Below are 15,004 nucleotides of genomic sequence, written 5' to 3'. Positions count from 1 at the left end.
GCTGAGGGACGTGAATTTTTGGCCCAGCGGTGTGGAGGCTCCAGGCACCATAGGAGTAGCCTGAGAGTGGCTGAGGGGTGACTTCAGAGATAATGGAGATTGTCTTTGTTGAAAGATACACCATGAGAAAGAACTAATGCATCAAGTGGAGCTGGGGAGGAACAGACTGGGCAGAGAGCAATGTCCCTGGAAGGGCAGTGCTGTGGTGGAACAGGTCACCCCGAGGGAGACTGGAGCAGCCCCAGGCTTTGTGTGTCAAGGAGCAGGCAGGGAGGACGCAGAGATCTCAGGAAAGGAAGGGAGATGCTCAGGGGAGAGCAGGGTGTGGTAGCTGGGTGGACGTCTCCAGCCGGCAGAGAAAGAGGTGCAGGTGTGGGACACGGTGGGACAGCCTGTGGTGGAGACGACAGAGGGGTGAGCAAAGTCTGAGCATCCCCCAGCAGAGCTGAGCTCTCTCTGCCCTTGGCTCTGGCTGGTGTCTCTGCCACTGGTGGCCATGAGGAAGCCCCTTCCCCTCCCAGCACTGGGTCTCATGGCCTCCCCTTCCCCAGCCGAGAGCCTGGCAGGGGTTGGACCATAGTCCTGCCCTTGGCATTGCCCATCCCCACATCACCCTGCCCCGGGAAGAGCCCTGAGCAATGGCTGAGGGACAGGACCTGACTTCCCCGGTTCTGGGGGTGAGGCCATGGCCCTTTGACTTTACGTAACACACCCAGGTTTGCTCAGAATCTGTTCCACACTGACAGGGCCTTTGTTTACCGATATTCTCTGCCTCGAGTTTTCTTGTCTAATTAGACAATGGGGAGGCTTTGTCAGTAACGGTCCTCACTGGGAGCCATTAACACTCCAAGAAACTTTGCAGTTGGCATCTGGCTTTGACTTTCTGACTGGCACCTTCATCATCCAATCACTGTCTGAGGTCCATGGACTCAGACCAACCCTACTCAAGGAATCATTAAAATGCCTTGGGCTTGCATTCTGCTGTGATGCTGGGCCGGGCTGCTGGGCTGGAGGGAGCTGAGGGCAAGTGGTCAGCGCTGCAGAGAGCCAGCTCTGCCCAGGAGCAGCTCCTCTGCAAAGCGCAGCAGGGCTGAGGGCACTGCCTGCAGGCACCGAGGGCAGAGGAGCCGGGCACAGAGAGGGCAGAGGCAGACGGCACTGGCAGGGTGCTGAGAGCTCACTGCAGGAGAAATCTTCCCAGCCCGTGACACCGTCAGTCTGTGGGTGCGGGGCAGGGCAGCTGCAGGTGGCGGAGGGATGTGGGGAGGCCGGCACAGCCCCAGGAATCTCCCTGGTGTCTGGAGGAGGAGGCCGTGCTCCCGAGCAGGGCTTCCCTGCTGCGCTGCCAGAGGGACAGGCCATGGCTCTGCCTTCTCCCGGGGACGGCTGCAGGGGGTGCAGGCGCGGGTGCAGCCGGGGGTGCCCAGGGCTGTCCTTCCGAGCAGGGTCCCTGCACCCCCGGGGCTGTGTGCTGGGGCAGGGACTCTGCCGCCGGCCAGGGTCAGCACTCAGCCTGCCCGGGGAGCTGCCCACGGTGCCGGGGGGAGCAGCTGTAGGGGGCAGGAGAGACCCCGGCAGGGCAGGGTCCTGCTGCTGTGGAGAGGGTGCTGCCTGGGGCAGGGCTGCTCACAGCCCCACATCACCCCCAGGACAGTTCCAAGGGTACATCATAATGGGAGTGTTAAAGGAGGGATTAGTCAAAACTTAAGGAGTATCTTTTGTTCAGAGAAATCTACCCTAAATTCTCACTTGTTTTTCCAACACATAGAGGTCCACATGTCCAGTAGAAACAAATGTCCAACGGCAGCTCCATCACCGAGTTCCTCCTCCTGGCATTCGCAGACAGACGGGAGCTGCAGCTCCTGCACTTCTGGCTCTTCCTGGGCATCTCCCTGGCTGCCCTCCTGGGCAACGGCCTCATCATCACCGCCATCGCCTGTGACCACCGCCTGCACACCCCCATGTACTTCTTCCTCCTCAACCTCTCCCTCCTCGACCTGGGCTCCATCTCCACCACTCTCCCCAAAGCCATGGCCAACTCCCTCTGGGACAACAGGCACATCTCCTACTCGGGGTGTGCTGCACAGACATTTTTTTTCTTTTTCTTTGCTACAGCAGAGTTTTCTCTCCTCACCGTCATGTCCTACGACCGCTACGTTGCCATCTGCAAACCCCTGCACTACGGGACCCTCCTGGGCAGCAGAGCTTGTGTCCACATGGCAGCAGCTGCCTGGGGCACTGGGTTCCTCAATTCTCTCCTGCACACGGCCAACACATTTTCACTGCCACTGTGCCAGGGCAATGCTGTGGACGAGTTCTTCTGTGAAATCCCCCAGATCCTCAAGCTCTCCTGCTCACACTCCTACCTCAGGGAAGTTGGGCTTATCATGGTCAGTGCCTGTTTGGCTTTTGGGTGTTTTGTGTTCATTGTGGTGTCCTATGTGCAGATCTTCAGGGCCGTGCTGAGGATCCCCTCTGAGCAGGGACGGCACAAAGCCTTTTCCACGTGCCTCCCTCACCTGGCCGTGGTCTCCGTGTTAATCAGCACGGCTCTATTTGCCTACCTGAAGCCGCCCTCCATCTCCTCCCCATCCCTGGACCTGGTGGTGTCATTTCTGTACTCGGTGGTGCCTCCAGCAGTGAACCCCCTCATCTACAGCATGAGGAACCAGGAGATCAAGGATTCCATGAGGAATCTGATAACTAGATGTTATGCTGAAGCAATGAACTGCTTATCTTCTTCATATTAATTACAATATAATTCTGTACAGTTCCAATCTCTGAATTTTCTGGGTTATTTTGTTGGATTTTTCTTTTAATGTTTTTTTCTTCCCCTTTGGAATTCAGTCTGCTTTTCTCACCAACTGGCTGCATGAATGAGGATCCATGATCTCTGTGTGTTGCAACAGAATAAAGGGCCTCCAGCTACTTTTCTTGTTCTGAGATACTTTCTTTAAGTTTTTAAGGACATGCACGTAAAATTCCTGTGTGCAGCGGTGGAGGGGAAGAGAGTCCCAGCATGGCAGCCCTGCCAGGGAGCACTTGGTCCTCTAGAGATGTTCTCTCTTCCCTTCCACACTCTCTTTCTGATCTCTTCGGTTTGGTGTGAGGCCTGAGTGCTCGGGCAGCTTGGTCACACTCCTGCTGTGTGACAGCCCTGTGACCGCAGGCAGGGACAGGCACTGGGCACTTGTGTGACAGAGCCGGCCTCCCGAAGAGCGGTTCCCTCATGAAAGAGGATCTGCTCAGGGCAGTGCCTGAAGGCTGAGCTCTTCTCCCAAACCTGATCTCAAGAACACGCCCAAGGAAGTGGCCCGCAGAGGAAAACCCCAGCGAAGAGGTGAACAGTGTGATTTGCAGGGTGGGGGCTGGCAGCAGTGTCCTCGCACAGCCAGGCCTCCTGGGAGAGACCTGAAGGAGCAGGCTCTGCTCTGTGTCTGCGCTCACTGGACACACTGGGGCAGCTGCCTGTGCTGCTCTGGCTGGGAGAGAGTTCCTTTTCTTGCTGGGAGCTGCTATGGGGCTGGGGTTTGGTTTGTGCCATGAACAGTGCTGGTAACGCAGGGCTGATTTCGTTATTGCTGAGCAGGGCTTACACAGGGTCAGGGACATTCCTGCTCCTCACCCCACCCCACCAGCGAGCAGCTGGGGGTGCACAAGGAGCTGGGAGGGGACACGGCTGGGACAGCTGACCCCGACTGACCAACGGGGTATTTTGTACCTTAGGACATCATGCTCCGTTATATAAAGCTGGGGGAGAAGGACGAACATGGGGACATTCAGAGTTATGGAGTTCGTTTTCGCACGTCACTGTTATGTGAGATGGAGCCCTGATGTCCTGGAGATGGCTGAAGCTCTGCCTGGAAATGGGAAGAAGTGAATGAATTCCACCTTTTCCTTTACTTATCTGTGTGTTTTTCTGTACCTATTAAACTGCCTTTGTCTCAACCTACAAGTTTTCTCCCTTTTACACTTCTGATTCACTCCCCCATTGCACCCAGCGGAGTGAGTGTGTGACTGCGTTGGGCCCAGATGCTGGATGGGTTCAAACCATGACATTGACCCAGGGCAAACATGATGCTGTAGCCCCTCAGAACCACCAGTTGCAGCACTGGCCTCTCACTTCAGCTCGGAGAGGGTCTTTGTCCCTCCACAGAGGGACACCAAATGAGTAGGTCAGAAGTTCATGTTTGCATTTTATGGAGGAGATGTAAACATGCACATCATGTGTGTGAGGTGAGAGAGCACAACTGCCATCAGCTATTCCTGGGGGTGCTGTGAAGGTGTGTGGCACAAACAGGGTCATGAGGTCACTTCACATTGACAGTAACGTCCCCTGGGCAACCCCCTGGCTGCAGCCCTGGGAGGTGTTTCCTTGAACCGAGGTCCCCGAGTCCATTCCTCATGCCGTGGGGCATCTCCCACGAGTGCAGAGCAGGGTGATCAGCACAGGGCTGAGGGGCCTCCCAGCCTCTGGCCGTGGCAGCAGGAGCCCAGAGAGACACGACGACTCCGGCAATGCACTGCCTCTGCGTGTGCAAGGGAAGGACTCGTGTCTCTGAACCCCCTGTGTGTAAGGTGAGGGCATGGGGCCAGCTGAGATGTGGGCACCTGACAGAGCCCGGACACTTGTGTGTGTGACCCAGGAACAACCCCCACTCTCCCAGTGAGACTCATCTCCGCTGCCTTGGACAGGCTCATGGCAAGTGCTCCTGTTGGCTCCGTCACCCTCGCCGGTGATTCTGGGCTGAGCCCTCAGAAGGGCCAGAGCAATCAGAGAGGTTCTGGGGTCCATGGAGAAGGCCGAGGGCAAACCCATCTCCAAGAAGGGCAGGAATGAGAACTGGGAGAATTATAGGGGGAGAGTTATAGGCTTGTCAGCTTCCCTCCATCCCTGGGAAGGTCGTAGGCTGTCCCGATCCGATATCGGGGGAGGGTTCTTAAAATGCTGCATATCCTTATGAACTTTATTTCTAGAACAACTAATAAGAGCGATAGGAGAGAGAGGAAAAGAAAGGAAAAGGTTGGAACCCCTAAGCAAGAACACGGTAGAGGCGCAACTAATTACCACCACCACGACTGGGGATCCGGCGATGTTCTGTCGGTCCAATGATGCTCCACGTTCCTGGCTCCGAGTTGGTTCCCCTCTTCTTGTTGGTTCCCTTCTTCTAGCTGGTTTCCCTCTTACAAAGGAGTACACAGTCTGTCTTTTTTATAGTCCCCATCCCCACAGTTTGTCCGCCCATTTCCACGGGGCTCGTTGTTGTAGGTGCCACCCCGTGGCCCTCCGTGCACGCATGCCTGTGTGTCCATGGTGGTCGTGCTGGCGAGGGGCCAATCTGTCTCGCCGCGGTTTCCCCTCCACCCAGCTCACGCGCTCGCGCACGTAGGCGCAGCTCGATAGATGACTGCTGATGTTCTCGTCTAGGGCGGATGTGGTTTTCCTCGGGGACTGTGTGTTTGCTCCTTTACGTTGAGTCAGGAGGTGGTTGTCGTGGAGACAGCGATGTTGAGACATACTAAATGTCCAAAAAGTTCCTTACATCGTCCTTCTCCCCCAGCTTTATATAACTGAGCATGATGTCGTAAGGTACAAAATACCCCGTTGGTCAGTCGGGGTCAGCTGTCCCAGCCGTGTCCCCTCCCAGCTCCTTGTGCACCCCCAGCTGCTCGCTGGTGGGGTGGGGTGAGGAGCAGGAATGTCCCTGACCCTGTGTAAGCCCTGCTCAGCAATAACGAAATCAGCCCTGCGTTACCAGCACTGTTCATGGCACAAACCAAACCCCAGCCCCATAGCAGCTCCCAGCAAGAAAAGGAACTCTCTCCCAGCCAGAGCAGCACAGGCAGCTGCCCCAGTGTGTCCAGTGAGCGCAGACACAGAGCAGAGCCTGCTCCTTCAGGTCTCTCCCAGGAGGCCTGGCTGTGCGAGGACACTGCTGCCAGCCCCCACCCTGCAAATCACACTGTTCACCTCTTCGCTGGGGTTTTCCTCTGCGGGCCACTTCCTTGGGCGTGTTCTTGAGATCAGGTTTGGGAGAAGAGCTCAGCCTTCAGGCACTGCCCTGAGCAGATCCTCTTTCATGAGGGAACCGCTCTTCGGGAGGCCGGCTCTGTCACACAAGTGCCCAGTGCCTGTCCCTGCCTGCGGTCACAAGGCTGTCACACAGCAGGAGTGTGACCAAGCTGCCAGGGCACTCAGGCCTCACACCAAACCGAAGGGATCAGAAAGAGAGTGTGGAAGGGAAGAGAGAACATCTCTGGAGGACCAAGTGCTCCCTGGCAGGGCTGCCATGCTGGGACTCTCTTCCCCTTCACCTCTGCACGCGGAAATTATTACTGCAGCTCCAAATATATCTTGGTGGAAGGACCTCAGAAAAAAAATAAATCACTGCAGGCCCTTTCTTCTATTTATACAAAGAGAAAGCACAGCTCCTCATTTTACTCAGCCACTCAGTCAGTAAAGGAGAGAGTGAATTAGAAGAGGTATAACAACATCATTACAAATAAAATACCAACAACAACAAAAGAAAATGCACGTGACAGGCTGGACCTGTAATGTGTTATAACTGTTATGCAGCAGAAGATGAGCAGCTTATTTTATCAGAATAACATCTAGTTATCAGTTTCCTCAGGGCATCCTTGATCTCCTGGTTCCTCATGCTGTAGATGAGGGGGTTCACTGCTGGAGGCACCACCGAGTACAGAAATGACACCACCAGGTCCAGGGATGGGGAGGAGATGGAGGGCGGTTTCAGGTGGGCAAAAAATGAAGTGCAAACAAACAGGGAGACCACGGCCAGGTGAGGGAGGCACGTGGAAAAGGCTTTGTGCCGTCCCTGCTCAGAGGGGATCCTCAGCACGGCCCTGAAGATCTGCACATAGGACACCACAATGAACACAAAACAACCAAAAGCCAAACAGGCACTGACCATGATAAGCCCAACTTCCCTGAGGTAGGAGTGTGAGCAGGAGAGCTTGAGGATCTGGGGGATTTCACAGAAGAACTGGTCCAGGGTGTTGCCATGGCAGAGAGGTAGTGAAAATGTGTTGGCCGTGTGCAGGAGAGCCCAGAGAAACCCAGTGCCGCAGGCAGCTGCTGCCATGTGGACACAAGCTCTGCTGCCCAGGAGGGTCCCGTAGTGCAGGGGTTTGCAGATGGCAACGTAGCGGTCGTAGGACATGATGGTGAGGAGAGAAAACTCTGCTGAGATAAAAAAGAGAAAGAAAAGTACTTGGCAAGCACATCCCAAGAAGGATATGTGCCTGTTGTGCCAGAGGGAGTTGGCCATGGCTTTGGGGAGAGTGGTGGAGATGGAGCCCAGGTCGAGGAGGGAGAGGTTGAGGAGGAAGAAGTACATGGGGGTGTGCAGGTGGTGGTCACAGGCGATGGCGGTGATGATGAGGCCGTTGCCCAGGAGGGCAGCCAGGGAGATGCCCAGGAAGAGCCAGAAGTGCAGGAGCTGCAGCTCCCGTCTGTCTGCGAATGCCAGGAGGAGGAACTCGGTGATGGAGCTGCCGTTGGACATTTGCTCCCTCACGGCACGAGGGCCTGTTCACAGAGGAAAAAGCATCAATCAGTCGGGACAGATTTCTCATTTCTCTCCATCCAGTTCCTCACGGGGCTGCTGGAGAACACAGAGCTGCCCGGGGAGAGCTGTGCCCTTCTGGAGGACAGGCTGCAGCCCAGCAGGACCCCACTGGGAAAGAGTCCAGTGCCCTAAAGATGGGGTGTCCTGAGGGGGGAACTGGCTCCTTTGTGTCCCCTGGAGCCTGCAGATGGCGAGGGCACTCGGACGTTTCACTCCCAGGGAAACATCTGCATGGCAGTGCCCACAGGTCTTGCTCCCAGCTGAACCCCCGCCCATCCCCGAACGTCCGGTGATCCCAACGCGGGGAGCAGAGGCCCACGGGGAAATGTGGGGAAATGCCCCAGTGCTGCTGGGAGGAGGCAGCACAGGGACAGCGGGTGGGGCTCTGCTGGCTGGGAGAGGAGACCAGGGGGCTCCTCTGGAGTGGGTGTCTGCACTGCAGGGGATGGCAGGGGGTGCCTGAATTCCTGCCCCCAAGGTGTTTCCAGCAGCAGCTCCCTCTGACTCCCTGCCCATGTCTCTGGTGCCTGGAGCTGTCCCAGCCAGGAGCTGCTTCTCTGTCCCCACGTCTCCTCCCTGTCAGTGCTCACAGCCCCCATCCCACCCGCTGGGTGCTCAGCTCTGCCCTGCAGACCCCTCCTGGCAGCAGGGCCCTGCCCAGGGGCAGCTCTGCCTCTGCAGGGGCTCAGGAGACAATTAAAGATGTGCTAATGAAACAGCTGCCTTAGCACTTTCTCTAGAAAGGAGGAATAAAATGCCACCTCCCCCTGCCCACCCAGCAAAACAAGAGTTCACTTACCATGTTACCTGCTGGGAAGATTTCTCCTGCAGTGAGCTCTCAGCACCCTGCCAGTGCCGTCTGCCTCTGCCCTCTCTGTGCCCGGCTCCTCTGCCCTCGGTGCCTGCAGGCAGTGCCCTCAGCCCTGCTGCGCTTTGCAGAGGAGCTGCTCCTGGGCAGAGCTGGCTCTCTGCAGCGCTGACCACTTGCCCTCAGCTCCCTCCAGCCCAGCAGCCCGGCCCAGCATCACAGCAGAATGCAAGCCCAAGGCATTTTAATGACTCCTTGAGGAGGGTTGGTCTGAGTCCATGGACCTCAGACAGCGATTGGATGATGAAGGTGCCAGTCAGGAAGTCAAAGCCAGAGGCCAACTGCAAAGTTTCTTGGAGTGTTAATGGCTCCCAGTGAGGACCGTTACTGACAAACCTCCTGCGGGGCTGGTTACAGCAGAAAACTCCCGGCAGAGATGACAGGGAAACAAAGGCCCTGTCAGTGTGGAACAGATTCTGAGCAAACCTGGGTGTGTTACATGGAGCAAAGGGCCACGCCCTGACCCCCAGCCCCTGGGAAGTCAGATGCTGTTCCTCAGGGCTCTTCCTGGGGCAGGGTGATGTGGGGATGGGCAATGCCAAGGGCAGGACTATGGTCCAACCCCTGCCAGGCTCTCGGCTGGGGAAGGGGAGGCCATGAGACCCAGTGCTGGAAGGGGAAGGGGCTTCCTCATGGCCACCAGTGGCAGAGACACCAGCCAGAGCCAAGGGCAGAGAGAGCTCAGCTCTGCTGGGGGATGCTCAGACTTTGCTCACCCCTCTGTCGTCTCCACCACAGGCTGTCCCACCGTGTCCCACACCTGCACCTCTTTCTCTGCCGGCTGGAGACGTCCACCCAGCTCCCACACCCTGCTCTCCCCTGAGCATCTCCCTTCCTTTCCTGAGATCTCTGCGTCCTCCCTGCCTGCTCCTTGACACACAAAGCCTGGGGCTGCTCCAGTCTCCCTCGGGGTGACCTGTTCCACCACAGCACTGCCCTTCCAGGGACATTGCTCTGTGCCCAGTCTGAGCCTCCCCTGCTGTACTTTTTGGCAGTAGTGTTCCTCATGCTGTGGATGGTAACCCAGGGTGTCTGGGTGGCCCACGCTCCTCCCAATGCAGCCCCGTAGGCAGCTGCCCTTGTTCATCGTGTCCATCCTCTCCTGGCTCGTAGGGAATCCCTCACAGTGCCCAGGCCCTTCTCCTCAGAGCCGCTGCTCAGCCCAGCAGGTCCCAGCCTGCCCTCAGCTATGGGGCATTCACCCCCCATCCAACAGTGAGGTACATCTGGTTACTTCTCCCTGTCAAACTTCAAGTGGCTTCCGTTTTCCCAATCCCAGAGATTCTCAAGGTCCACACACACTGAAGCTCCATTTGGTCAGCTTTCCATGTTTGCGTGCAGCTGGCTTGACTGGGGTGTCTCTCCCAACAGAGAAACATGAGTTTTATGACACTGTCAATCCCTTCTCCTGCAGAAACCGTGAGTCCTCAGGGTCTGGTACTGATGAGGCTGTGGCGATGGACCCAGGAGGGAAATTGTCCTTCCTGGGCGAGAGCAGCAGGAATGTGTGGAGCTCTGCCTGGGCATGGAGGATGAGTCAGCTGAGAGCTGAAGGCTCCTGGGCTACACTGTGGAGGGTGGATGTCTGGTACAGACCCCCCGGTGAGGAAGAGGCAGTAGATGAAGCCTTCATTCTACTGGAAGAAGCCCTGGTCCTCATGTCAGTCCTGACCTATCCCAATATTTGCTGAAGGGACAACACAGCAAAGTGAAAGTGATCCAGGAGGTTTTTGGAATTACTTGACAACATCATCCCAACAAGGGTGACGGAGGAGCCAGTGAGGGGAGGTGTCCTGCAGGAAATCAGACTTAGAAACAAGGGAGAGCTGGTCGGGGATGGAACAGTCAAGGGAGACAAAGGAGAGTTGAGGCTCCTGAGAGAAGGGAAGAAGGCAAAGAGCAGGACGTCAGGAGAGCAGGCTCTGGCCTGTTGAAATATCTCGTGGGTTGTGACCCTGCAGAGAAGAGGGGAGAGCTGTTTGATGGTCAAGAGTCCCGTCTTCAGGCGGCACAAAAGTCCATCCCTACAGGCAGGAAGTGAAGCAACATGGCAGGAGGCTGGTGTGGATGAGGAAGAAAGTCCTGACAAAAATGCAGCAGGAAGAGGCAGCAGAGAGAAGGTGGGAGCTGGCTGCCTGCCAGCCTCAGTGGTTCCGTGACTGTGCTGGAGAGAGACCTTTGTGGTGGTGGAGGGCAGGTCCTGGAGGGATGAGGGATCCCCGGGCAGCTCCTGGACAGGTGGAGAGTCTGAGATCAGCTCCTGCAGAGATCACTCCTGGACACGTGTCTGGAGAGGCCAAGGGTTCCCACTCCCACAGCCCCGCACACAAACAGCCCAAACCTCGTTTCTCCTGTCGCCACTGACAGGGCTTGTGCTTGGCCTACAGACCTCCCGAGGTCCCCTCCAGGATGGGTGACGGTGCCTTTCCTTCCACCACAGCTCTTCCCTTGATGATGACCGGGAGAGCACCCACACTCCCCGTGACCATGGAAGGAGCAGACATAAATTTGGAGTGATCAGATGTGGCTTTTTGTGCCCTTGCAGTCACTGACACAGGGCTGCTCAGCAGGGAACCTCTGTTGCAGGCTGCAGCCTGTCTAACACTGGCTTTTCTTGTTCCTCCTTCCTCGCAAAATGGAGCTTCACTCCAGGAGGCCTTTGACGTAATCCAGGACTCAATTAACAGAAACTTCTCAAGATATTCAGGAAGTGACCAGTCCTGTATTGGGGGGAAGAACAACCTCTATGGATCCCTGGGTGTAAGAAATCAGGCAAGGAAGGCAAGAGAGCGGCATGGCTGAGTGGAGACCTGCTGGTCAGAGTGAAGGGCAGGAAGGAAATGCACAGGCAGAGGCAGCAGGGACAGGGACCCTGGGATGAGCAGAGGGACACTGCTGGGTTGTGTAGGGATGGGGTCAGGAAGGTCAGGACTCAGCCGGAGCTGAGCTTGGCAAAGGATGCAAAGAACCCGAAGAGGGGCTTCTGCAGGGACATCAGCCTGAAGAGGAAGATCACAGAAACTGCATCCCCCTTGGGAGCAAAACGGGCAAAGTAGTAACTAGTCTTCACTGCAACCTCTCTTCCCACAGCTCTCGAGTGGATGGACCACAAGGCGGGCACTGGGGGAGCAAAGTCCCTCCCCCTGGAAGAGAAGATGAGGTTCAGGCCCCCCTGGGGAACTGAACGTCCATCAGGCCGTGGGACAGGACGGGCTCCATCCCAGAGTCCTGAGGGAATTGCCTGATGCAGTGGCCAAGCTGCTCTCCGTGATATTTGACAAGTCCTGGCACTCAGGGGAAATCCCCGGTGCCTGGAAAAAGGGAACCATCGCCCCCATTTTGAAGAAGGGCGGAAAGGAGGATCCTGGGAGGCAGCAGCCTGTCAGCCTCCCCTCTGTGCCTGGAAACCTCATGGAACAGACCCAGCAGCAGCGGAGCAGCGGCTCTGCCAATCCGATTCCAGTTTTGCCCTGGGCTGTGCAGAGTTGGCTCTCCTTGCTGTCACGCCCTCTGACCGCTCTGTTGCTCTCTGCCAGCCTTTGTGTTACGCCGCCATCATGGAGCCTCGGCTCTGCATCCACCCGGCTGCTGCTGCTGCTCACGGGCATCACACTGCCGAGTGCCCGTCTGCTCCTCCTCTACCAGCTGACTTGCTGTGGCTCCAACAAGATCCACCATTGCTTTTGGGACAACTGCCCCTTGTTCCAGCTGTCCTGCTCTGACAGCAGCCCCCGTTGCAAAATAGACTCGGGTTCAAGACCAGTTGGCCTACTGGCTTCCTTACAGGCTCCTGAGGAATGAACGTCTTGTCCCAGCTCCTTCCAGGGCTGCCCTGGGAGAGCCACCAGCCCCCTTGGCCAGGGGGAGCCCGTCCAGATGAGGCACTGAGAGCAGCTCTGGGGCCGCATCTGCGCTGAGGGGGTGTTGCCTCGGGGTGTAGGACACGTGATGGGGGCAGGGGAAGAGCATGTTTGCATTGCGACGGGCTTATTATGGGATGTTTAGGGGAGGACCCCGCCAAGGGCAGTCTGTCCTGTCTGCTCATTAAACCGAATTTCTAACTCTTTCCTGTGCGAGGGAATCTCTCTTCTGTGTGAAGGTGTGAGCGTGGGGGTGTGAGTGCAGCAGCTGGAGCAGGCGCAGGGGGTCAGACAGCCCGTATGTCATTAGTGTCAGCCCCTGAGAGACGGGAGTGAGTGATCCTGAGAGTCTGTGTGTGACTGGGGGGGTCTGTACCAGCATCTGGAACGGGGCTGCGGCCTCGGGGGCTTGTATGTGCCGGTGCCTGCCAGTGGGGAGGGTGGTCTGGAGGGGCAGCTACTGAGGAGAGTGAGTGTCCGAGCCCAGCTGCTGGAGGGATCCACCCTGCCCAGGAACAGAGAATAGAATAGAATAGAATAGAATAGAATAGAATAGAATAGAATAGAATAGAATAGAATAGAATAGCTCCGTGGGAAGGGACCTGCACTGACCATCTGCTCCAAACACCCGACCACTTCAGGTCTGACGGAAAGAGAAATCCTGTTGTTAAGGGCAGTGTCCAAATGCCCCTGAAACACTGACAGGCTTGGGGGGTCGAGCACCTCTCGAGGAAGCCTGTTCCAGTGTGCCACTGCCCTCTCGGGAAAGAAATGTTTCCTAGTGCCAAGCCTGTACCTGCCCTGGTGCAGCTTGGAACCATTCCCACACGGACTGTCCCTGGGTGCCATGACCAGAGCTCAGCACCTCCATCTCCACAGCCCCTCCTCAGGAAGCTGCAGAGAGCCCTGAGCTCACCCCGCAACATCCTTTTCTCCAAACGAGACCAACACCCAGTCCTCAGCTGCTCCCCATGGGACATTCCTTCCAGCCCTGGCAGCGGTTTTGTTGCCCCCTCTGGATCCCTTCAAGGACCTGAAGACCCTGCGGAAACTGTGGGGCCCACAACTGCACTTTTCTCCTCCCGTCACTCCTGGTTCATTCAGACACCTCTCACCTGTGCTGCTGCTTTGAGCTGCAGGGACTCAAACCTTGCCTGTCTTCCTATCGTCTAATTGTCTCTGTAGCCAAATCCTCCATCATGTTTGTATCGACCTTTTTGTGTCTGTGGAGCTAAAACATTTCTCCTGAGATTATCCCTTGTCGACAGGCGACCTCATTAGAGATATCGTGTGCTTAGTAGCTGGTTGAGGAGTGTGCTGTATTGTTTGTGAATCTTGACCATGCGTCACTGTGTTTTGCTTGCAAATAGGAAAACATCTTCTGTGCCCGTGTGCCGGCAGTTCTCTCAGGAGAGCAGGTGGGAGATGGGGAATGGAGCTGTAACCTCCCGCTGCAGCCTGCAGTGGAGAAGTCGGATGTAAGGAAAAGGGCTGTAGATCCCAGGTGGGATATGACAGCAATGGTGAGGCTGGGAGGTGAGGAGCAAGGTTGTCCATACAGTGCCAGAGCTCAAGGGGCTGCTTCTGCTCCCTGTGCAGAGCTCCTGAGGAGACCCCGGGATCAATATCAACTGCAGAAGGCTTCCATCACCCTTCTCTAATCTGAACAGTAAATAAAAATTGCCTGTATAACAAAAATCATTTATATTAGATACTCTTTGAAATATTCCTCCTTAACTACACCATGAAATGACTCCAATTAGCTGCACAAGTCCTGAAGACTTGAAGAAATCTAAAGGAAGAGAACGAGCTCGTTAGGGCTTTGTGTATTTTAATGAGCCCCGTGGTGTATTTGGCCCCATGTCCATGATGCTCAGGCCCTGAGAGGAGACTGAGCAAAGGACTCAACAAGTCCAAGTCAGCAGCAAAGCTCCCCGTGCCCTGAAGCCCTGATTGGCCCCACGGAGGGCCAGGACTGACAAAGCCTCTGCAGGGACTCGTTAGAGCAGAGAATTGGAGGCTGTGATTGCAGGCAGGCAAAGGCCCCGTGCAGGGCTGTCCTGCTGTGAAACCCTTGGGTTGGTGATGGAGCACAAAGGCCAAGCCCTGACCCTCAGGCCCTGGGAAGGAGATGCTGCCCCTCGTGTGTGGCTCAGGGCTCTTCCTGGGGGCAGGGGCTGTGAGGGGGAGCAATGCCGAGTGTAGGAAACTGCACAACCCCTCCCGCCTTCCCCAAGCAATGGCGAAGAAGAAATGAAGTGCAGAGCCTCCCAATCAAGTTTCTCCTGTGAGGCCTCAGTGGCAGAGGCAACTGCCATAGCCCAGGGGAGAAAGACCTTGGTCCTGTTGGGCCTTTTCGCCGTGCCAGAGCCCTTGGCCATCTCGCCTGCCGGCTGTCCTACACTGGCCCGTGCCGGCACCTCTTTCCCTCCAGGCTGCAGACACCCATCTTGCTTTCCCACCCAGCTCCTGCCTCAGCATTTCCACACCTTCACTGATGTCTCTCCACCCTCACCGGCTGTTCCTTGAGACACAAACCATGGGCTGATCCTGACTCCATTGGAAGATCTCATGCACCACACTACGACCATCTGAGTGACATTGCTTCTCCTTCAAATGCAGTCTGAGCCTTCCAAGATGCACCTTGTTGAGGTTTCCTTCTCTTCCGACTACCGAGAAATGCTCCA

The 15,004-nt window shown here is 56.5% G+C and overlaps 2 protein-coding genes across 2 annotated transcripts; one reads left to right on the top strand and one right to left on the bottom strand.

Annotated features, from left to right (window-relative positions):
* The first annotated feature begins 1,793 nt into the window (after positions 1 to 1,793).
* On the top strand, positions 1,794 to 2,762 carry LOC141974264 (olfactory receptor 14J1-like). The gene has a single exon (XM_074933591.1). It carries the CDS (start codon positions 1,794 to 1,796, stop codon positions 2,748 to 2,750), a length of 957 nt encoding a protein of 318 aa, XP_074789692.1. The 3' UTR covers positions 2,751 to 2,762.
* A 3,807-nt stretch (positions 2,763 to 6,569) lies between these two features.
* LOC141974213 (olfactory receptor 14A16-like) lies at positions 6,570 to 7,526 on the bottom strand. The gene has a single exon (XM_074933552.1). The coding sequence runs from the start codon at positions 7,524 to 7,526 to the stop codon at positions 6,570 to 6,572; it is 957 nt and encodes a 318-aa protein (XP_074789653.1).
* Positions 7,527 to 15,004: the final 7,478 nt, after the last annotated feature.

This window comes from Athene noctua, unplaced genomic scaffold, assembly GCF_965140245.1.
Source record: "Athene noctua unplaced genomic scaffold, bAthNoc1.hap1.1 HAP1_HAP1_scaffold_36, whole genome shotgun sequence".
Taxonomy (NCBI): Eukaryota; Metazoa; Chordata; class Aves; order Strigiformes; family Strigidae; genus Athene; species Athene noctua.
Note: the sequence above shows the minus strand (reverse complement) of the source record. Positions and strands in the feature narration are given on the sequence as shown.